We start from the raw sequence: 22,810 nt of genomic DNA, 5'->3' as shown, positions 1-22,810 counted from the left end.
CTGATGCGTCTACATGTTCGTAGATCTACCACGGTGGAACTACGACGGTGCGTCGCTTTAAACGCTCCTGCTGCGAGGAATTATGGGGCGTCATTCTCTCCTCTCTTTTCGTAAAGGAAGGTCCAGTGTATCCTATGCTAAAGGAGATAAGATAGGAAGCACTGAAGCTCCTTTTCCTTCGACCAGCTCTTATCTTGGCTGCCACTGACATACTTCCGGGTCATTTCACTCATTTAGGAAAAGCAAAAAGGACTATTGGACCGCAGCCCCAGTCTTCACCTCTCAGCCTGTGTGTATGGTTTCCTGTCTCTTCTCCCGTCTTTGAAGACAACTTTGCATGTTGATAAGGCCTCTCCTCCGGGGGGGGTTGTGTGGCTCAGGTCCTATCTGTTTTGTGGCACCTGGTTGTTGCTCAACGTCCTTCCAGATATTCTTCATATTGTTCACTGTCTATCTATAATTGACCAGCCCCTCCATATTGTAATTTTGCTGTTTGTTTTGAATATACAATATCTGTTACTGCCTGTGCTAAAGGTTTTCCATTACACTTTTTTTTTTTTTTTTTTTTTTTTTTTTTAACTATCAAAGGGTTTTTTTGGTGGTAGGGTTTCCCTCATCTACACTGCAGGTCCAAGAACAGAGGGTGTCTGATGTACAGACTGAAAAGCCTCTTGACACACATTTGTGATATCTGGCCATACAACGTAAATAAAATAGACTTGACTTCACAGAAACACTGCTGTTTTTATTTTACAGAATACAGTCTCATCCTGTTTGCAAAAATAATTCTATCATACATAAAATTGCTTTGTCCGAAAAGTCTCATAGTAACAGAGTCTTCAGGTTTAAACTACCACAGAGAGAGGGGGAGGAAGGGAGGGAGAGAATAATTCAGGCTAAAAGTAACATGAAAGAAGGAGAGAGAGGAGAGAGCCGGTTGTGTATGTGAAACATCATTCTGAGGCATGCAGCAAATGTAAGATTTTTTTCTTACATATAAAAATGTAGCTTCACAGCAACAGTGCAATTACAAAATTCAATCAAACAAAATGCAAACAGAGTTTGATCTTCATACTAATCACATCATAAGGGAAAGTCATGTACATGTATACTATTATAAAAAGTGTATCCTCATGTCATAGATCATTCTGCAGCAGGTTTATGTCTTCCTCCATAACTACTGCTTAAGGAAAGTTGCATTGAGTATTTTGACCAACAGGGGGCAGACAGACTCAAAAACAGACCCAGAAATACAACTGTGACATTCTATGAGCAACATCCGCACCCCATTGTAGTGTTTCATTATTCACGGGAAGTAACACTTTATTTTACAAACCTGTAGTTTCCTAATACTTTGTGTTTGTTTTCTGAAAAGAACTCTTGTGGTAATTATAGGAAAAAGAAATTTCCTTTGAAAGAACAGCTCACTGTAAACCAAACTGAGTATTACTATTGAAATGTTTTTTCTTCATACATGTAGAACTATTTTCTTGCCTTTTGACATATTTCAGTTTCTAGGTTACACAAACAAGTAATTGGAATTGATTAACTGGAGGTGTATAAGACAAACACAGTTTCTATTTCCTCTCTAAATCAATCACACAGTTCTTTCCAGGAAATTATTCCAGAAAATCAAGGACCCATTAATAAAGCATTGGTGCTCTGGTTTGGTCCACAAACTAGAAAAGAAAACTAAAGTCAAGGTCCCATACTGACAGTCCAACACCTGACCTGTTCAATTAGTACATTTACATATTGCATTGACATTGTGAACTGTGTTATTGCTGTTTTGTTGGGCACATTAAGCATAAGGGAAAATAAAAACCACTGATCTCAGTTCTCTTTCAGTCTAATGCATTTGAGCAGGTTTCACTCAATGTGTCATTTTGAAATTACAACTGTAATGTGTCACTATCTGACCCAACAACAATAAAGCCTGCAGTTTCACAGTAACAGCAGACTGGTTAACCTGTAAAACCAAACATTTTCACCCTCCATTTTCAATATACTGTACCATACAGTATACTCTACCCTCTGCCAGCCTGAGGCCGATTTCATTACATTTGCAGCATGGAAGCTGACATTTCAGTGTTCTCTTTCTTTAGATACATTTCAGAAATAAATTCCAATTGTGATTTCCAAATGTGATTCTATCAGAATGTGTGATCTCTGTGTAAGAACAGGAACACATAAAAGTTGTGAAATCGGCTCCAGTTAACGCACAGGCTGGCAGCCAAGACAATACACCGCTAATATACACATACTTCAGAAGAAGTAATAGCAAGTAAAGGTACATAATCTCATATTAAATATGAACATACAGTGAACTTTTAAAAAATCATTACAGTATATATAAGAAAATTATTATCAGCAGTGGTGGCTGAAAATAATGTAGCCTATATATTGCAAACATTCTACACGGGAAAGTGACATAAAAATTCTATCACTAACTTGTCTTCATTCATCACTGATAATCCTTGAAAGGAGAAACTGCTGTCTGCATTTGTTAATTATCATACTACTGCATGCAGTGCTGAGCAGTGGTTTGAGGGAGGCTGAACAGGAGGGTTTACTGAGGGAAACTGTCCTTTAACCTAAGAGTGACCATTTGGTTTTAACTTTGGTAGGGACATTTTTTTTATTGGATGGGTAATATGCACATTTGTGTGTGTGTGTGTGTGTGTGTGTGTGTGTGTGTGTGTGTGTGTGTGTGTGCACTCACATGCACATACTCACACATACACAAACACGAGAAGCTAAATTCTGCAGAAATGGTGCATTTGCTTATATAACTTGCCCAAAACAGGATTTGTATTTGTGTGGAATTTATTTATTTTTTTAAAGCGATTTAAAGCGATCTTTCACATTTTAATGTAAGCCTATGACTTAAAATGTACATATGATAGAGTCTCACTCTACTTAATGCTACTCTGTTGTGACCAAGTGTCTGTTATCAGTAACTTTCAATCCTCACCTGAGATTCTGAGGCTCTGGTCTCTCCTTCAGTGTGTTGATTTGACTACACAACCAGTTTCCTGCAGATAATAAAGTTATGCTTTAACCTTACTTACCTAACCTTATCTTTCTTATCTTTAAACCCTCACAAAACGTCCACTTGTATCTATTTTTCAATCAGCTCCTGAGCTCAGAGCCAGTCCTTTCAGTAAGCTCAGCTGTGTCCCTGCAGGTCCACCTACAAAACTAAAAAATGATGCATCACATTCACATACAAAGATATCTGTTCATTCCAACACTGATAAAAACTGATTCAGAACATCAGTGAACCCTTGAAGGACTTAGTCCCTTTGTCGGGATTCAAATTCAAGTTGATATTCTCTGGAATAGCCAAAGTTAAAGTCTAATTATGAAAATTTTATACCTGGGTCTAATTGTCGTAGTTGTGTCCATGCTAAGTTTGCACTCTCCACCTCTGTTGTAGAATGTGGAGAATGTGACTTGGTTGTGCACAGTGACAGTAAAGGTGTTTGTAACTACAGCTTCAGGACATTACCAAGTAACAGAGAGTAAAAACAAAGTAATACAAGCTGAGCAGTTCTCAGACTCATTAGCAACATACATGTAGAGCTTTATCAGTGAATATCGCTCACTCTATTCCAACTGGAAACATTTATACTCTTACTCACACACTTTGTTTCATGCCATGTGATCCCAAATTTAAATACAAAATTTCCCATAATTTTCAAAAAAAAAAAAAAAAAAAAAATATTTTGATCTCAAGCAGTTAGGTCCTATTGAATTGAGGGAAAATGACAGCGTGTGTTCAGACACGCAGATACAAACTGACAGGCTGCCTGAGTGTCCTCACTCAGTCTTGAGCTTTTAAACATGTTTTTATAATTTATATATTCACGTCTGATTAGAAAACTGTCACATATTCATTTTATAAAGATAAACCTTTGTCAACCACAGCTCAATTGTTGAGTACTTGTTGCACCTCTGCACTTTTGATGCCTGTGCTTCCTTGTGTAGCAGATTTCCACTGACAGTGACTGACATCTACCTGCTTTTATGTCTTTATAGCTGCATGAGTGAATACACTGCTTAAATCAGAAGAACAATGATGAAAATCCATCCAAAGCTTTCGAGGTATTTTGCTCTTGTTTGCATTACACACACACACACACACACACACACACACACACACACACACATACACACACAGCCCAGGGTCAATCAGTCAGCCTTGTCCTTCTTCCTTGGTGTGACTTTACTTGCCACCACAGATCCCACTGCTCCAACACTTCCTGTAACCATGGAGACACTCCCTTTGACCAGTCCTACACTGGCGGCCGGCACACTTGTCACAGCTGTCTTGGTGAGCTCAAAACTCTTAGTTCCTACCCAAGCAACACCCCCTAGGGTTGCACCAACAACGTTTCGTGTCATGCCGAACAGGCCGCCACCCACTCTCCACATGACCCCTCCTTCTGGCCTGGGGTGGTCCTTGTCTGTGTCTGTGACAGAACGAGACAGAGACAAGACAGACATTAAGATACAGGGGGAACTGAACAGAATTGAATTTAAAAACACTTTCATGAAACTACAACAAACAGAAAAAAACAATATATATGTTCATTTGTTCCATTAAGCACAAAAAATTAAATCATAAGCCTTTTCAGATACGGAATAAGCAGTGGTGGGCTGTCTGGCTGGCTCTGACAGCCCAAACACTGTCACAATCACTGAATTATATTTTATATGTTTTTTTTCCATTAATACTTGATAATACCTGTTCCCAGTAGTCTATTCTCATCTCAGAGCTTTCCTCTTGGTTGTGCTGCTTCCAATACAGTCTGTTTATGTCAGAGTTTTTCTTCAATCAGATTTCAGCCCTGTGTTTTTACAGTCTATGGAATCAACAGCGCAGGCCCCTATAATTTAAAATAAATGGCAATGAAACTGTGAAACAGAGGTTATCTGTGTGTTTCAGTTCCAACAATAAGTCCTTTTCTATCACTATGGAGGCTAATGCTGAAAGTTGAGTCTGCTCAGTCGTATTTCTCACACAAGTTTTAATTTGCTTTAGGATAGACGCAGTTTTTTTATTTGTCTACAAATAATCATCAGTTTCTGTGAGTAAAATGCTTTTTACCTTTATTTTATTGTTTATGTCATTTTATGAGTTAATATTGAATATTCAAAACTGATTTTGCATATAAAATTACTTAATAGCCATGCATTTTATCTCTCTTTACAAAAAAGACATTTGTAAAACTTTTGACAGGACATTTGTCTACAGCAAACAGGTTCAGCTATCTCTATTTGTGGTATGAATCTTCCATCCATGGAGGCTTTATATTTGCAAACTTTCCCAGGGCCTTAAAAAAAGTGATTTTAAAATAGGTGACACCATCTCAATGTAAAACCTATGGACTGAGCAGGAGCACACAGGTGGGGCCAGAGAGAGAAACACTGATGTGCATGTGTAGTGAACCACACACTGCAGAAACAAACCAGGGAGTGGGGAAATTTATTTTTCCAATGTGCTGGGTGAGCTGTGTTTATTAAAATGAATAGGTGACATTTTGTAGTCTAGTATCCAGTTTTTACAATACATAAATCACCTCCACCCCACCTCCACACTCAGCTAATAGAGTACATACAAAAAAATCAGACAAAGCAGCTCACAATCTGAGAGCAAACAATCCATCCTCCTACAGTGAACACAGAGTTCCTCCTATCTCCCATACAGCTAAGAAGAGCTCCAGACTACCACTTTATAAAAAGCATGCTCTATTCTGAGCTGATTAGCAGCCCTTTCATGCAACATCTGTCCATTTATGCTCCAAAATCAGATTTTGCAGACAGTTTGTTTTGTTACAGCTCATAAGCAATTAATCAGATAGCAGCTCTGTAGCACCATAAACATTTCTTCAAGCCTAGGATTTTGTACAAAGCGGGTGTGCCAGAGTCTAAACCTGATCACAGTATGGGCAGCCGCCCAGGTGCTTGGGTGTGCTCAGTATCTGTTTATAGCTATTACCCCGAACACATCTTCCACCAGAGGTCAACCATCTGATTCTCAACAGGTGGCTCGTACAGAGGATTCTAACATCTCTCAGGAGAAAAGTCTAGGTCAAAAAATTCAGCCCACCTCGACCCCATCATGCCTGCCAAAGAGCATAAGTGTAAACTCAATAAATTCAATGCAAGGGAAGTACAACTGTTTCTTTTCTTTTCAACAGAGCTAAACTGGTCCAGCTCAGGTGTTCTAAAAGAGCCCCGCCTCCTTTTTTAACTCCCAATATCAGGGCCGTCAGGGAGGGAAAACCATACTCACAGTCATCATCCTATTGGTCAGTTAAAGCTTGATCTTGGAAGAGGACAGGGCCACAGACTGGGGGTAGCTGCTGTAGAACACAGGTTCTTTAAAAAGCCACATTCAGAGTATGATGGTTTTAAGAATCGGCTACACCTGAAACACCGACTTGAAAAATGGAGTCAGTCCAGGGTGGGCCACCTGCTTTGTTCTTAGATGGTATGGCTATTTATCCAGCTACTCAGAACCGGTGCTGACCAGACCAAAAAACATCCACTAAGTGCCACTGTATGTCCTCAGTGGTGGTGGTAGCACAACTAGTCTGTGCCAAAGAGCTGAGGTGACAAGGTAACTACCAAATCCCCTCCACTGTGAGATCACTAGGGCATGCAGCCATTTCCGCCTAAACTCACCGACACACATTTACTCCGACACACTCTCCCAGTGCTGTTTTTGGAAGTCAGCTGTAACTAGGAAAAATCCCTCAGCCCCCTCCTGCCCTATCAGAGACATCTCTGCAAACTGGGAGCGCCTCTGAACCCCTACTGCCCCAGTAACAAAGTCTTGATTCTGTGAGTTGTTTTTGTGTGTTTTATTGTTTTTTTTATTGCTTTATTTCTATGTTTGTATGTTTTGCTGCTGTCTTGGCCAGGCCCCCCTTGAAGACAACACTCACCTGGTTAAATAAAGGTTAAATACCTTTTTTAAAACTCAATTTATCTCTGAATAAAAATCATCAGCATGTGCTGATGCTAAAATAGAGAGCCAGGTGGTGGTGGGGCACCACCTGGCCTTGATTTGAGCTGGGTTTGTGGTCACCCTCTCCACAGGAAGGCAAAAACAAACCATCTGTTTGTTTTTCTCTCTCTCTCTCTCTCTTATGGGAAACCACTCAACGACTGTACAGTGGATCACAAAGAGCCGTGCTGTTTATTACTCACCAGATATTTAAGGCTTACAATGAGCAGCCTCGTTCCTATTTGTCATATGGCATGTGCCAATTCTAATACCACTCCTGATGCAGCAGCATATGCCTCAGTCCACTGACACAGACAAACAAGGTGTAGAGCACGCAAACTCAAAAAACCTTCACAGGAGCTGGATCAAAAATCAATGATAAAGGCAAAAATCAGAAATGATCCTCACACTGTAATGGTATCTCCCAGCAATTTTAATCTACTGGAGATCTTTGGAGATCTTTGTCAGGCATTGTCAAATTGTCATATTCATCATATCCAGCAGCATCATATGACAATATGACTGGCAGACGCCTTACAAAACTGGTATACTGACAACAGATCAGATAAAGATTTTTGTAGCTAGCTTTCTCTACTTAAGACATTGTTAGCATTGCTTGGCCTTTATGGCCCAGTCAAACCACCATGTAAACAGCTGCATTTCAGAGCCACATCAGTTCATTTTAATGGAATTACCACACCATCAGATCTGCTCAAAGAGGAGAAGTAAAACTGCAATGAGGGACCTGAGGTCAGTCAGACCACAGGTATAAAGATAACTGGACTTCATTCAAAATGTAGCAGACCAGCAACAATGGCAGCAGCATGATGCTTACCAGTTAACAAGAAGAGCAGCAGTTCACACTCTCCATCTTGTCTAATTAAAATGAAATATGTTTACATATAACATATATTACACACATAATGAACCTGAGACCATCAGCTATACAATGGGACAACTACAGTTTGGATCCAGCCTGACTCCCAGTCCCAGGTCAGGTCTCAGATATCAGGAACTCACCATGTGTGTGTTCTTCTTGGAGGTAGGGGGGGACTTCTTCCTCTTCTCTGTCCTCACAACTGTGATGGCTGTTGGAGTCAACAGGAGATGAGTGGCTCTCCTCCTCCACCTCCTGCTGTGAAGTCAGCACCTGAAAGACAGCATCAACTGTTGATATTAGACTTGTGATCAACTTTTTTAATACTTAAACATTTTTTTTCTTCTTTTTTTCCCTTGAAATGATTGGACAGAATGTTCTGTTTCCTCTTCACCCACTTCAACTCATCAATACTTAAAAACTTCATTAAAAATGTTCATGACTTTCACAGTTACTGATAATAATATTTACATTTTTTTCAGCTCAAGATTAACTTTCAATTCAGATCTTCATCAGAAGGGTAAAATATAGTACTGTATATTTTATTTTCCTTCACAAGACTTAGCAATATGATGCTTGTCGTCCATCTTTTTCACCTTTAAATATCAGAAACCACAACCACTATTATCACATTAAGAGTAAATCATGACAACTGCAACACATTCATGTCAACAAGGAGGTAGAGCTTCTACTACAACAATTTGCTGATCCAAACCAGCTAACTTTGACAGTGATAGGTTTAACTCAATGTCGTTTGGGTGTCATGATGCTACTTACATTTTAACTATCTTACTTAACACAAAGATCTGAAACATTGTAACAATAAAATACATAAATATATCCACACATATTGCATTCAGAAAGTATTCAGACACTGTTACGGTTTCACATTTTGTTATGTTGCAGCCTCACACTGAAATTGTTTAAATTCAATTTTTCCTTCATCAGTCTACACTCAATATCCCATAATGACAAAGCAAAAACAGAATCTTTTTGCAAATTCATTAAAAAGGAAAAAATGAAATATGACATCGACATAATTATTCAGACCCTTTGCTATGACACTTGAAATGTAATCCAGGTTCCTCCCATTTCTCTTCATCATCTGTGAGATGTTTGGAGACCTTGTATTGGACATGATTTGGAAAAGAACGAACTTGTCTATATAAAGTTTCATGGAGCTCAGAGACAGGGTTGTGTTGAGCCACAGGTCTGTAGAGGGCTACAAAAAAATCTGCTGCACTGAAGGTTCCCAAGAGCACAGTGGACTTTATACTTCTTAGAGTTTGGAACAACCAGGAGATAGTGGCCCAGCCAAACTGAGCAAGCAGGGGAGACAACCTTGGTAACTGAGGTGACCAAGAACCTGATGGTCACTCTTTCTGAGTTCCAGAGATCCTATGTGGAGATTGGAGAAACTTCCATAAGGAAAACACTCCACTGATCCAGGCTTACTGGCAGGTTGGTCAGACGAAGCCTCTCCTCAGTGAAAGACACAAGAAAATCTGTGAAAACTGAACTGCTGTTGTAGGCATCGTGTGGAGGAAACCAGACACTGCTCATCACCACTCACATGCCTCATCCCAACAATGAAACACGGTGGTGGCAGCATCAAGCTGCGGGCAGATTTTCAGTGGAAGGGACAGGGAGGCTGGTCAGGGTTGAGGGAAAGCTGAACAAGGCAAAGTACAGAAATATTCTTGATGAAAATCTGGCCCTGAGCGCTCAGGACCTTAGACCGGACTGGTTCACCGTCACACAGCTGAGACAACACAGGAGTGGCCCTGTAGCCTCAAAAGCTGCAAAGCTTGCTCCTATATTTAGGGAATATTTAAGTAAAACACTGAATGACTTTGATTTAAAACTGAGTGGCCAAAAACAATTTTAAATGTCTCCAAAACACATGATTATGGAGTACTTAATGTAAGAAGATGCAGCTGCTGTTATACAAACCATGGCGCTACTCAGTAAATCAGTCGAGGTAACATTTGAAGTTTCATTTTTTTAATGTTTGTCCAACGTTTTGCATAAAACTGTAACAGCTTATTCGGATTATTAAACCTTGTTGAAATATCACATTATGTCAAATTACAAAATTGTGATTTTCTGCTTTTGTGTCTTTCCAAAGTAGCTGTTGTCTCACAGTTTTTCCATCAATGAATATGAGAATGAAGATGCAGAAAATATTCAATAAAGTCTTTCATTCTCTGTTTCGTTATCTCCTCCTTCTGAACATCATTTCAAATGTATTGTTTCAGCAAAATAACAAATTCACTCATCTGATGTTACTGTCACGTTATAATTCAGTCTAATGGACTAACGTCAGCTATTGTGTGTGTTAACCTGTATCATGTTTGTGTTCATCAGAACCATATTTTACAGCATCATATACTCTCAGTTTAACGTTAGCTCGCTGGGAATTAGATGAGTTTGTTTTCATCACCACAACATTAGAGCAGGGAGCCTGAGAAGCGTTGGTTTTCCATGAAACTGAATTGAATGAGTAGCACACACACACTCACTAACACACACACACACACACACAAACAAACAAACAAACAAAAAATAAAGAGACAAATAAAACAACGACAAAATCGACCGATAAATAAAATAAAATCAAAACAAATAACGGTTCTTGTGATGCACAGACAGGCATCCTCTTTACATAGCTGGTATTGTGTTATGACTGTAACGTTAGTGAGTATTAGCGGTGTCACTGTCTGCAGCTGCCGTCGCCACACATTCTAATAAAACCGAGGACTCTCTCTCTCACCTTCATTCCGTTACGGTAGCTGCTTTTGTGAAATATTTCTCCGGTGTCTGTTTTTTCTCGCTCCTTCTTCTGTTGTTTTGCTGTCAACCATAAAGCGGAAGTGACGTCGTGTTGTTTACTGTGTGCTGGTGGGTATAGAGGCAGCGCTCGTCCGCACAGCGTCAGCAGAGACACGCGGAGGAGCCCGGGCTGAGCAGGCGCCAGGTTCAAACGGTTTATCCACAGATATGATCAATATTCGTAACTTCACAGGCTTCAGTAATGAGAGCACGTCATATGTGTCATATACCTGTCTAAAATCCAGTTCAAGCAATGACAAACTATGAAACAGATACTGAGGCATAAGGGGAATACAGTTTGTGTGTTTCCGTGTGAAAAGAGACGCTGGTGTTTTTTGTTCAGTATGTTCATAATGATGGTGATAATATTATCTCAAACCACTGACGTAAATAATTAAACCCACATTACAGTCAAGTATTAGGAAACCAGTTTAGGACAGGGATAGGTTAGGATGGATTCTCATCCATTACCATCATACGTAGTGCTCTCTGACAACAACAACAACAACAACAACAACAATAAGAATAATAATAATAAACTTTACTTAGCACCTTTCAAAATAAAGGTGGTTCACACAAGTAAAATATATCCACTGCAACATGAAAGGATGTATGACCTCAAGATCAGCATAAGAGAGGAACAAACGTGACTGTAGTAACACTTCACAGCTGGAGGAAGCATCATGACTGAACAACCCTTGTGACTTGTTTGTCAAATGAGAGGCCACTATCAAAGACTATACTCAGGTTTCTTGCTGCTGCTTTGATTTTTACTGACAGGGAGCAGAGACGGAGCAGAGGATGGACTCTGAAGACCTCTGTTAACATAACATCTGTTATGATTTGGCACTATATAAATAAAAACTGAAGACTATTCTTATGTGCCATATTTATTTTCATCTGGCTTAAGGAAGTGCTGTGCCATCCAATGTTTGATTTCAAAGACAGAAGATGTCAGCTGGCCTTCAGCGATAATGATAATGACTGTGTTTGTGTTTAATGTGACTCCAGTAGTAATGTATCAAGAGCCAAGATAAATGCAAGTAAAATTGGCAGTAAATGATCACCAGCTTCATCTGTTGGTCAACCTGAATAGAAACTAACAATAGAGACTATGATTATTCATAGAAGAGATTCACTTTTGGGAAGTCATTTTCTCTAAAACTCTAGGTAGAAATGGCCATTCAGAGATGGGTTTAAAATGAAGGTTATTAACTGCATGTTTAATCATTAAATAAACATATCAAAATAGAGCTGGCACAGTTTTTGTGCACATTCACATACAACTCTTAAGTTTTTTTAATTTCTTATTACTCAGTTCTCCGCCACTTCCACCAGTCACAAACTTCTCAGCTGATATCTTTGTCTGCTTCTTCACTGAAAAGGTGGTGGCCATCAGTAGCCAATTCTCTGAAGCACTCAGAAACAACCAGTCCTCTCTGCTCTTAGTCCTTTAGCTGAGTGAGACGTGTCCCCATGAAGGAACACCATCGTCAGCACAACCTCTCAAATACTGAACTCTCAGTCGTCCCAGCCAATCAGTCTCTACGTCACAATACAAACATCAAAATGCCTCTTCATCTCTCACCCCAAACAAGTTCACGAGAATCCTGGGTGTCATGTTTGATGACCAGCTTTCCCTTCCTGATCATGTTCTATCCCTCTCCCAGTCATGCCACTTTCCACTATACAGCTTAAAAAACAGGCCTTACCTGTCTCAGTATGCCACCCAACGTTTGGTACATATCATGGTTATCTCTCTCCACAACTACTGCAGTGTCCACCAGGCAAATCTCCCTTCATTGTTTTGGGAAAGGGGAAACAGGATCAATCACGGCAACCAGGAACTCTCTACAGTGACCATTTCTAGCATTTACAACAAATCTAGTTTGATTTGGAGGAAAAGGCTGCACTGTTTGAAGGAGTTCTCAATGAATCCAAGCAGCTATTGGATTCTGCTAAGAGACACGCCGAGAGAGCTACTCCCCCATACATGAACAGGAACCTTAGTAAACCAAAATATGAAATACCACATAAGGAGGGAGCTGGACTGGTGGAGGGAGCTGTGGAAGCAACAGTATGGCATTGTCAGGCTGTAATGCCTGCAGTGTAAACCTGAATAAATAGCTACACAGCTGGGGATGACTATTCATTGTAAAGTATGCTGCAAGCAGCTGGAGCCAGTCAGCCAATACAAGCGTGACTTCAGTGCTCTGATTGAAGAGAGACCATGCTTCATATGTTTGAAGAATATCTCCTCTCAGTGTCAGAATGCAGTGGATTCAGTGTGCAGGCTTGGGGAGTTGACGATGTACTTGTGGAGATCATCATGTCAATCATCTGGTACCATTAAATAATTGAGGATAAAAGCAGGGAAGGAGTAAACTACATGAACTAAAAGTAGACTAGTGTTCTTGAATAAGCTGATGTACTGTTTTAAAATAAAGCAAAGGTTATTGTTGTTGTTAATAAAGCATGAAAAATGTGATGGTTTCAAATATATCCAGAGTTTTGTAAAGTGTACATCCAGGCAAAGCAGAAAACCTCATGTTTCCTTTTCTGCCACTTTAGCTCAAGTTTTTTGTTGAGCCCTCTTGGAAACCACTTGAAGTAGGCTAGACCCTGTCTGTGCTGCTTACGTATCAACCCACATTAGAGCCACAGAGATAAGCCTTGGTTTTTTCTAAAAATAACGACCTGGTGATCTTTGAAAGAATGCTTTAATTTTCTCAGTTTAACACAAAACACATTACGAAACCACTCAAAAGGAGGAGAAATGGAGGGGAGAAATAAGTACAATACAACTTAAAAAAATCAAGATATATAGAGAGAAAAGAAAGGCAGAATACGGTTTATCATACAAGCTCACTTCAACAATATGCAGGTTATTTACAGCTTATATTTCAGTTTAAGGGGCTGATTAACTGTCTCCCTTTCTCAAAGCAATTACATCCAACAGGCAGTTTATCATTCAGACAGTGATCTTTAGTCCCATAATTCACTGAGTCACAAATTCATCTCCACCAGAGATGATCCTGATTTTTGGTATTTAGTGAGAGGAAGGTTTTAATTATACTCCTGTGTTCATCATCAGTCTTGTGAAAATCTTTCAGAGGGCCAGCTGCCTGCACCGTATGAGTTATAGAAACCAGGTTACACTGGAGGACACATTCACATACTGTAGTAACCTGGTTACTGTAAAGCTGTGTATACATGCAGCAGGTCAGTAATCACATTCTCTTACCCTAGACCTTATTTTGGAATTTTGTTATTTTGATGTAAAAATTTGCTATCACCAAACACAAAACAGCAAATCTGCAGCATATTCTGGACGTGTCTGTTAAACTCATTTAAAGGATTTCAGTGAAAATTACACTGTGCGAACAGATTTCTATCAATCTGCATTTATTTATTTCTATATTTCTTCATTTATCTATCTTTGTATGGGAAACCACATATAATTCTGTATTTATTCCAAAATATACAATACTTAGACGTTATTGCACAAAATTATACTCTAATTAGAAACCAAATAGGGGACCCTAATAAACTATTAGACAGCATTTTACAAGCTCTTCTAATTAGATATAAAGTACAATGCCATATCAGATCATAAATATACCAAAGTTAGACACTTTTCTATAAATGATGCTGTAATAAAGATCACATTTATCACATTTATGATATGAGAAGACACAGGCTGTAATTAGATGAATGTAAGGCCATATTGTACTGGGCATAGCCTTTATAACAGTGACACAAAACAGAACTTGGCCCTTATTTCACATAGTTTTATTTTCTTACAGGTCATTAGTTGCTCATTAGAAGAAAACTGTAAACTAAAGTCAGACCACATCAGGTCACATCAGGTCGTTCCTTTTCATGTCCCTCGTAGCCTGGATGTTATCCAGAGTCCTGTAGAGTTTATAAGTAGTAATACAATCAGTGCTCTACTCTCATACCAGTTAAGACATGTCATGTAACCATTAGACCACAGTAAGTTTAAACTAAGCTGCCGGGACACTGCATCTTTATTTCACACTTATTAGACCTTTTAGAGGGTCATTTTGACCATACCTACCTCTTTGATCAAATCATAATGGTTACATTCTATATGGTTGTTATCTGCCATGACATGCTCTAGTATCTTCAAAATGATGCAACTGAACAAACACAAGCACTACATAAATATCTTATTTGCTCTCTTTTTCTTTATATCCGCATCTTGACTAATGCACACCACCCAGAAAAAAAGAACACATCAGCTCTGTAAATCCATCACATGTACAGTTCAGGCTTGTAATAAAGCAGAGACAAGCTTTAAACAAGCTTTAAAAACAGCAAAGCCAATCGTCCTTTGTTTTTGTTTTAGTGAAATCTTCCCTCTCTCTCCTCCCCATCACAAACAGAGAACAGTGGCATTATAGTCCAGGTTAACTTAGATGCATTTCATGCTGCAGAACTTGTTCAATTTAAAAGAGTTTTAATCCTGGTGAACACACTACATCCATGGAACTAATGATTGTTTTCTCCATCTGTTGTTACATGCTGTGTTTACTTCCTTTGACCAAGCTGTTAATCAAACACTGCTACTGCTTCCTCCTTCACTGTCATGCCTTTCGCTGCCAGCAGAAAAGCAGAACCACTTGTTGGAGCCTGTAGGCTAAAATGTGTTTGTTTGTTTTCCTGTGGCTGCTGCTTGACCTGATACTATGTTTAGTCCCTTTGAATATTTCTAACCTCTTGAGTTATTCTAACTTATGATGTCAAAATATTGTCTCCATGATAAACACCATTTAGTTTATAACTCTAGAACTTAAGACTCAAACCCATAAAATGATAAAGTGTACATTGCATATAATGTGTAATACCTTTTATCAGGTCCAACAGCTCCCTGAGGGATTTGAACTCTCCTCAGTATCTGGAAAATATTTCACACAGAAGTAAACAAATGTAATCCTTCCTCTTCACTCAGTGTTTCATATTGCATGAGCAATCCATGCATATGTCTGTATGAATGAGACTAATTTTGGTCTGCAAAATAAAAGGCAGATACAGTTTGACACAGCTGGGCAGAATCACCATTTCTTCTGCATGAACTCCTCTGTTCACATTACGGGCAGCAAGTCTTTGTAATGAAGGTCACACATGAGAAAATTATTATTTTTTTAAATTACCCTTCCACTAGTGCTGAGCAATGATATCCAACATCTCATTCTATAGTAGCATTGACAATATGGGGATTTTATTGGAATAGATTCAGATTGGTAGCATCTCCACAGCTGATGGGAAACTCATGCAGTTCTGGGTGGTGTGGATCTCCTCAGACATCTGGATGTTGGTGAAGTGCAGGTTCCACAGGTCTTCCTGCAGAAACTTCCAGGAAACTTCCTGCAGAAACTTCTGTGAAGGAGACGTCCTTACTGCTGCGTGGAGCACTGACCCTGACTGGAATGGTCTATGGAGGCTGTACATGCATCAACATGTCACCCAGTGCAACTTAACAGCCCCCTCCTCTAATAACATAACATTTAAAATCACACCTTCAAAACAAGAACAAGAGTCTATGTCAGAAAGATCAGCTGGGTCCATAGCCTTGTAATGACCTGAAAAAGTTTATACTTGTTCACTGCCATCAGCTCCAGGTTAATTAATAAATACTGTTTGGATTTTATTTGTAGCTGTCCCCTTTTCCAACAGTCACTATTAATAGTTAAAAGTAGTTGTAACCTTGGACTTATGGGACTTCATGTGTTGAATCTTGAGTTAAATTAGCCTGTAATTGCTGGTGTTCATGTAATGCACCTGCACATTGCTGTATAACTGAACTGAAAGACCTACACAAGTTTTAAAAGTTCATACAGTTTAAAAAGCGGTTTTTAACTTCATTATAAACAGCTGACATTTCATTATTCATTATACTTCACTGTCAAACTCATGGTTAAAATCAACCTGAGGTGAAGGTTTTTCTCTGCTTCATGGACATTTTTATTATTCCTGACTGCTTGCATTTTGTATCATCTGACTGTCGAGATGTGAAAGAAGGACTGAATTGTTTTTGTCTGCTTACATTTGTGACTGTGTCAGGAGACTCATTCGGACATTGGACATCATATTATTGTATTGTTGTATATTATTGTATTATAAACCTCATTTAATGTTCTTAAATTGATCTTAACTAACTAATTATATGCTCACATATTAGAAATCACTTGTCCTGTCTCCTTTGAGGAAATATGACAAACCAAAGGAGAGAACTTTATGAAAATGTATATTTATAATGTCTATTTTTTTGGCTTCATAATGGCACCCCCTCTGTCTGTGCGGTTAGAGACCATATTTTGATAAAATCATTCAGATCTTGAATGTTGTTGACAGTCCCAATGAGCCACATAGTACATCTAACTTACAAACATGAACACGTGTTAGGCTGGACCAATCAGCTGCTCAGCTGTGGGACAATAAACAGCATATAAATGTACCTGCAAATGTTAGTCTGGCATGGTCATTATTACACATCTGTCCACAACATGCAGCTACAGCACAAGTTACAGTGCAGCATTTACTTTGGCATGCCCCTCCAACCAGCTGACATATTTCCCCAATGACCCTGTTCTTCCTTTTAATAATAAAAAATAAAAAATAAATCTAAATCTATTAACACGTTTAAAAACAAAATTTGCATTATTCTTTGCTATAAAAAGAAATGCATACATGTGATTTCAGTCCTTGATTCAGGAGTTATTCAGGAGCTACTTATCAAGTCCTTAATTATCACATCATTCCTGATTTATCTCTCACTCCTTCCTTTGTAACTACTCACATTTTTGTGTACCATATTATAAAGAGTTGCCTAGTTCTCTCATTGTACAGCCTGTTTGATTGTTGAGGATCTTTATTCCCCTATGAATAAACCACCACTGAAGAGGTGTCAAAAGGGTCACGATTAGTCAAAACTTAATTTGAGTGGTGTACACAAAGTTTTGGCCATTGTATTGAAAAGCTGAGTTACAGTATGTGAACACAAACACCACTTCCTTCTGTTTCCTGTGAGAATTGACCTTTGACCCGTACATCTTGCTCCCAGCATCGAGTCAGACACATGATATCCCCTGGGAGCCTGTGCTCTACAAGGTCCCTGCTTTCCTTTGCTTGATTCTCTGTATATTTTTTAACTCTTAAAATCTAAAAATACACTTGAGTGCGGATGTTGCTGCTGTGTTACATAAGCTTGTGGGATTGAAGTGTCAGGAATGAGAGGTTGTACAGAAAGTTTCTGGATCTTAGTTCTCACAAAGTAAACAATCATGGAAGAAAGAACAGTTTCCTGGAACAGCTTCACAGAGAAAAATCTACACAGAATTAACTTCCAGCTTCATGTTTTGGCCACTTTTTATTATGCTTGAGAAAAAAATGTGACAGCTTTCATGAGTTCCACTTTAAAAGCTAACACTAACAGTATTGAAATCAATTACTCAAACTGTATTTAGTCTATATTCCAGAGTTTTATGTACCAAAGCAATGCGACCATTCCCACAGTGAAAAGAATGTCCCTTTATCCTCAGAAAAGTGTCCTGGATAATGTCTCTGTCAGCCTCTCTTTCTTATAAATCCCTATGCAACTGTTGAGTGGAGGACAAAGGACAATTGGTGCGAGGACCCTCTTTGAAACTGCTGTGTTTATTATACTTAACAAATGTAAAGTATATTTAGGAGCTAAAGGTGCCTGAAAACTCAGAAAATTGCACATGCATCAAAAGTGGTGAAAATGTTTGTGTGTTATTGGCCTTTTGCATGGGCGTTGCAAAATGGCTCAATAGCGCCCCCTACAAAATTCAACGATGTAGCCTTCTCTGTTCATTTTACCAACATTTACAAAATTCTGTAGTCATCACACAACTTACAATTAAGCCTCTTGGAGCAATATTCTAAACCCAACAGGAAGTCAGCCATTTTGAATTTATTGTGCAATTCTGGCGCAGCTTTTGCCACTTTCTACAAACTCCTCCCAAAGAATTACTCAGATCGAAATCATCGTCAGTCTCATCTAAAGGTCTTCACATGACATATGGCGAAGCTTTGAGTTTCGTTGAATGGTGTTGACCTGGCAGTGTAACAAATTAGAAAATTTGAAACAAGAATTTGTTGTTGAGGGATGCTTGAAAACTCATGAAACCAGGCAGACGCATCATAAGCTCTGCAAACTGATATCTGATATGGAGGATTGAGTGTGGCAAAATGGTTTGCTAGCGCACCCTACAAGTTTCAATGAAGAAGCCCTGGTACAGTTTTCTGAGATGTATGAATTTGTTGGCACATGTAACATCCAAGCACTGATCACTGCTGCTTGCGTTTATAAAATGAATATCTTAGATATTTAGGTTATACTATTCTGCAGTGTTCTAATGAGATTGCTCAGATTTGTTTTTCTGTTTATCATGTTACATGACTCATTTTATAACTGTGTGTAGGATCCCTACTAAAAGTTTATGTGCATACAAAGGAGAAAAATGTCGAAACATATATTATAAAACTGTGCATTCACTGTTTAAACTTAAACTCCTTGCTGGTTAGTTAAATATGCACAGTATTAGAAAAGTGTTAAAAACCTACCAGTGCACTGTTCTCCATTATTACTATTAAGATATTTGATGTAATCTCATATTTCTATAATTGATTATGATAATTCTGCCAGAAGAAATAAAGAAAAGAGATCAGGATATTAAAGTTTGATATCACGGTGTAGACAGCTGTTTTAATTAAGGCCGCAAAGTCATAACATTGCAAAAAACCCATCACATTTTATCAGAGGTGATGATAAAGGTGATACTATAATATTCTTTTGCATTGTCTTGGCTAATCAAATGCATGCAAGTGCACAGTCTTGGTGGATTACTTAATAATAATACTATATGTATGTTTGTATTTGTCTTGTCAACAGCTGATGCAGTACATGTCCAAGACAAATTTCCTTTGGGACATTAAAGTTAAATCTCATCTTATTGTATCTAATAATCCTTTAATTGCACAAATCTGTTACTAAAACTGGACTTCCTGGATCTTATTTCATGTCACATCAGTACCTTAAATAACATGCCCCCACTGATGCAGCGCCCTGCACTCTGTCAACACAGGGCGGTTTTGGGTCTGAATCCCTGCAAACAGCTCCTCCCCTCAGCCAGTCAGGCCAATCAAAACCTGGACTTTGTCTTGTTTTTGCACTGTTGTCTTGCCACCTTACATAGTCTTTTTGCACCTTATTCTAACTGTCCCCAGAGACTCCTTGCTGTGTAGTTATATATGGATGGATTGACAATAAGTTTTGTCCTGAAATATCACATTCATTAATTCAAGTTCTTTTTAATGAACAAGACAGACAAAAAACTGATTATATGTTTTCATTCAGCAGTAGTGTGAGCTGAGGTAGGAGACCAGGATCTGAAATCTCTTCTTTAGCACTTCATGGCAAAAAGGCAAGACAGCCTCCAGAATAATGTCAGTAGCTGACAAGTCTGCAAATTGAGGATTTTGTCCAGTGCCAGTGTTTTTATTTGTTATCTCAGTATTAGCCATGTGAGACACAGTTGCTGCCAAACGAGGGGCAGAAGCATGTTATATCAGCCGTAGTTCAGAAATAAGATTCAACTTCAGCATATGATATATCCAATCAATCAATTTAAGTGATCAGGGATATTGTATAGCCTGAAATCATGTATACTGTTTACAGCTCAAAACTCAATGTATTTTGTTTAGCTCTTGAAAATGGTGGAAACACTGTGAACAGTAAAACTTCAACTGACCCTTGTGCAGCATTCTGTTGTTGTGACCCTGTTAAACACAGTTAAGCTCTGAATGAAAAGATCCACAGCAGACTGGTAACTGGTGTCTCCTGTAGCAACATGGTTTTCCTTCTGGAGATCTGAGGTGCAAAAAGAATATTGTGTAGACTCCTATAATAAAAAAAAAAGTCTGGTCTTGTCCTTCGGTCCAGCCTTGGAAAGTGGCAGTCCAGGAGTGAAGATTACACAAAGGGTGAGTGCCTATGTTGTGAATTGGCACCCCTCTCTCACACTCTGTTCCAAAGTGCATGTGAATTGCACCACTCAGGTCCATTGAACACAGAGTACCTACTGGTGGTCCAGCAGAAGCAGCTTTGCTGTGTCTCTTGGTTTGTGTGATGTGTTCTACAGGGTGTTCACTACAGCAGAGGTTATTTTCTCCATCTCTAGTAGTACCACTGCTGCTATCTGTCGCTGGATCACTGAGGGTCCAGACCTGACCATTAATTTATTCAGTCTGCAGCTTGATATCATGTACACACACACACACACACACACACACACACAAGCTTCTGTTGACTTATGAGGGTGTTACTTTGGCATGTTTTCAGTTCATGAGCCATGTTGTCATTTGTTTTACATGTAATGCATCACATTTGACCTTGCAGTGTTAGTAGCCTCTAGCAGAGAGTGTGAAAGAGAGAGAGAGAGGGAGAGAGCGATGTTGGGTGTGTATTGGGGTGGTAGATCCTGTAGTGATTACAGCTGAGCAGAGACAGAGCGAGGGAGGGCACCTTGTGTTCATCAGAGTTTTATCGTTGTCTAAGTTTAGATCTTGGCTCACAGACGGCTTCTCAAGTAACAAGGCTGCAGGCTCACTTCAGCCACTCCACACTGAGACAGAAACAGAGCTCCACACAGAACTTTAAAGGGAGACGAGCAAAGCCACAGAAGAGTGGCAAGTCAGAAGAAAATAAGAAGAGAGGCAGAGGAGGGGCCCTCAGCAAACACTGTCATATAACGAGACATTTCAAGCAGGAGACACAGACGTAGAGAGAGGAAGAGCACAAACTGGACTATTCTGCTTGCAAACAACTCTTCACCACATCGGTTTATCTCTGCTCTCAAACTGCCGGGACTGGACGATGACAGAGGAAGCAGAAGTGGAAGTCAACCTGTCTCCAACATCCGGGTCTGAGCAACAGGCACCACATTTTCTACGAGATGTTATCTTCCATGGCAAGTTTAAGGTGAGTGTCTCCACAAGAGACAAACAGAGCACACAGAGACTGACGGCAAGAGATAAGGCAACATAGGCAGAAAGTGAATGAAATCTGCTCAGGTAGAGATGTACACAGATATTTGTTACAGGATATAGTAAAAAACAAAAGGTTTCAAAAGAGCTGCAACAATCAATTTGACAGTTTTAAACTTCTTTAAATTCAATGATCTCCTGCTGTGTCAGTCCAAACAAACTACTGATGTTCTGCTGTAGACCTAAAAAACTTTATTTGGAATTGTCGTGGAGATAACAAAGTTTCAAGAAATAACAGATTTGTCAGATTGATATCTGGGGAAATATGAATAAAATGATGCACATGACATACAATCAGTCTGTCCATTAGATGGAATGGTTCAGCCATTAAAAACAAACATAACAACATGGAGTCTTCTGTTTAAGCATTTCACTTGTATAAACAACATATTGTGTACAGTACAATAAAACATAACAGCGGCAAGCAGCAAGAATGAAGTGAAACATAAATGACATGAACAAAGATGAATATTCCTCAAGACAGCACCTGATTTTTTTTTTTTTGCCAGTTGTTCTTATTTAACACGATCAAAGCTTTTCCATTCCACTGCCTTTTTATTCACAAACAAAGAGTTGTAAACATGGAGTTATATAAAAACTGATAGCCTGGACAGTGCTGATGACCTGTCACCTTGCACCATCACTGCTACATCAGTCCATGAGAAAGCTCGAAACAAAGGTCATTCTGCTTATTGACAGGAGAACTCATACTGCACCTGACTGCAGTTTATGGACTGTATGACCCTTCACTGGTGGTCTGGGCAGCAAAGAGCTCATAAAAGAAGAGATGAACTAGGACTGTAAGAGAAGAGACATGTGGCCTCTTTCATGAAACGTCTGTGCACAGATTTGATTCAACAAGTCCTCTGACATAAACGACCGGCCTGCTCCTGAACGAGATTAAGGCATAAAACAGTAATTGGTTAGCTTAAGGATAGATCACGGTTTCAGGTTCAAATAGGTTGTGGAACAGTAAAGAAACAACACTT

General features: G+C 39.1%; 2 protein-coding genes and 1 long non-coding RNA gene across 3 annotated transcripts in view; 1 reads left to right on the top strand and 2 right to left on the bottom strand.

Moving 5' to 3' along the window:
• Positions 1–724: 724 nt before the first annotated feature.
• Positions 725–10,771, bottom strand: LOC108902228 (transmembrane protein 263-like). The gene is made up of 3 exons (XM_018703995.2): positions 10,669–10,771; positions 8,039–8,168; positions 725–4,475 (listed from the first exon to the last, which is right to left on the bottom strand). Exons 1-3 carry the CDS (start codon positions 10,672–10,674, stop codon positions 4,195–4,197), a joined length of 417 nt encoding a protein of 138 aa, XP_018559511.1. The 5' UTR covers positions 10,675–10,771; the 3' UTR covers positions 725–4,194.
• A 3,731-nt stretch (positions 10,772–14,502) lies between these two features.
• Positions 14,503–20,932, bottom strand: LOC127140529 (uncharacterized). Its single transcript, XR_007811016.1, has 3 exons — positions 20,528–20,932; positions 15,599–15,648; positions 14,503–14,642 (listed from the first exon to the last, which is right to left on the bottom strand). It is a non-coding gene; the product is annotated as an uncharacterized LOC127140529 (long non-coding RNA).
• Positions 20,933–21,213: 281 nt separating this feature from the next.
• LOC108902227 (anoctamin-1) overlaps positions 21,214–22,810 on the top strand; it is a 47,677-nt gene continuing 46,080 nt past the window's right edge. The window contains exon 1 of the mRNA XM_018703994.2: positions 21,214–21,756. Within this exon, the coding sequence (XP_018559510.1) occupies positions 21,652–21,756 (105 nt within the window). The 5' untranslated portion in view covers positions 21,214–21,651. The remainder of the gene's footprint in view (positions 21,757–22,810) is intronic.

Source organism: Lates calcarifer, unplaced genomic scaffold (assembly GCF_001640805.2).
Source record: "Lates calcarifer isolate ASB-BC8 unplaced genomic scaffold, TLL_Latcal_v3 _unitig_4782_quiver_787, whole genome shotgun sequence".
Taxonomy (NCBI): Eukaryota; Metazoa; Chordata; class Actinopteri; family Centropomidae; genus Lates; species Lates calcarifer.
Note: the sequence above shows the minus strand (reverse complement) of the source record. Positions and strands in the feature narration are given on the sequence as shown.

What these genes read in the sequence shown, in the direction of transcription:
- LOC108902228 (XM_018703995.2), bottom strand. An exon ending in CCAAGAAGAACACACACATG is followed by an intron (nt 4,476 to 8,038) that starts GTGAGTTCCTGA and finishes GTTCTGTCACAG; the next exon opens with ACACAGACAAGGACCACCCC.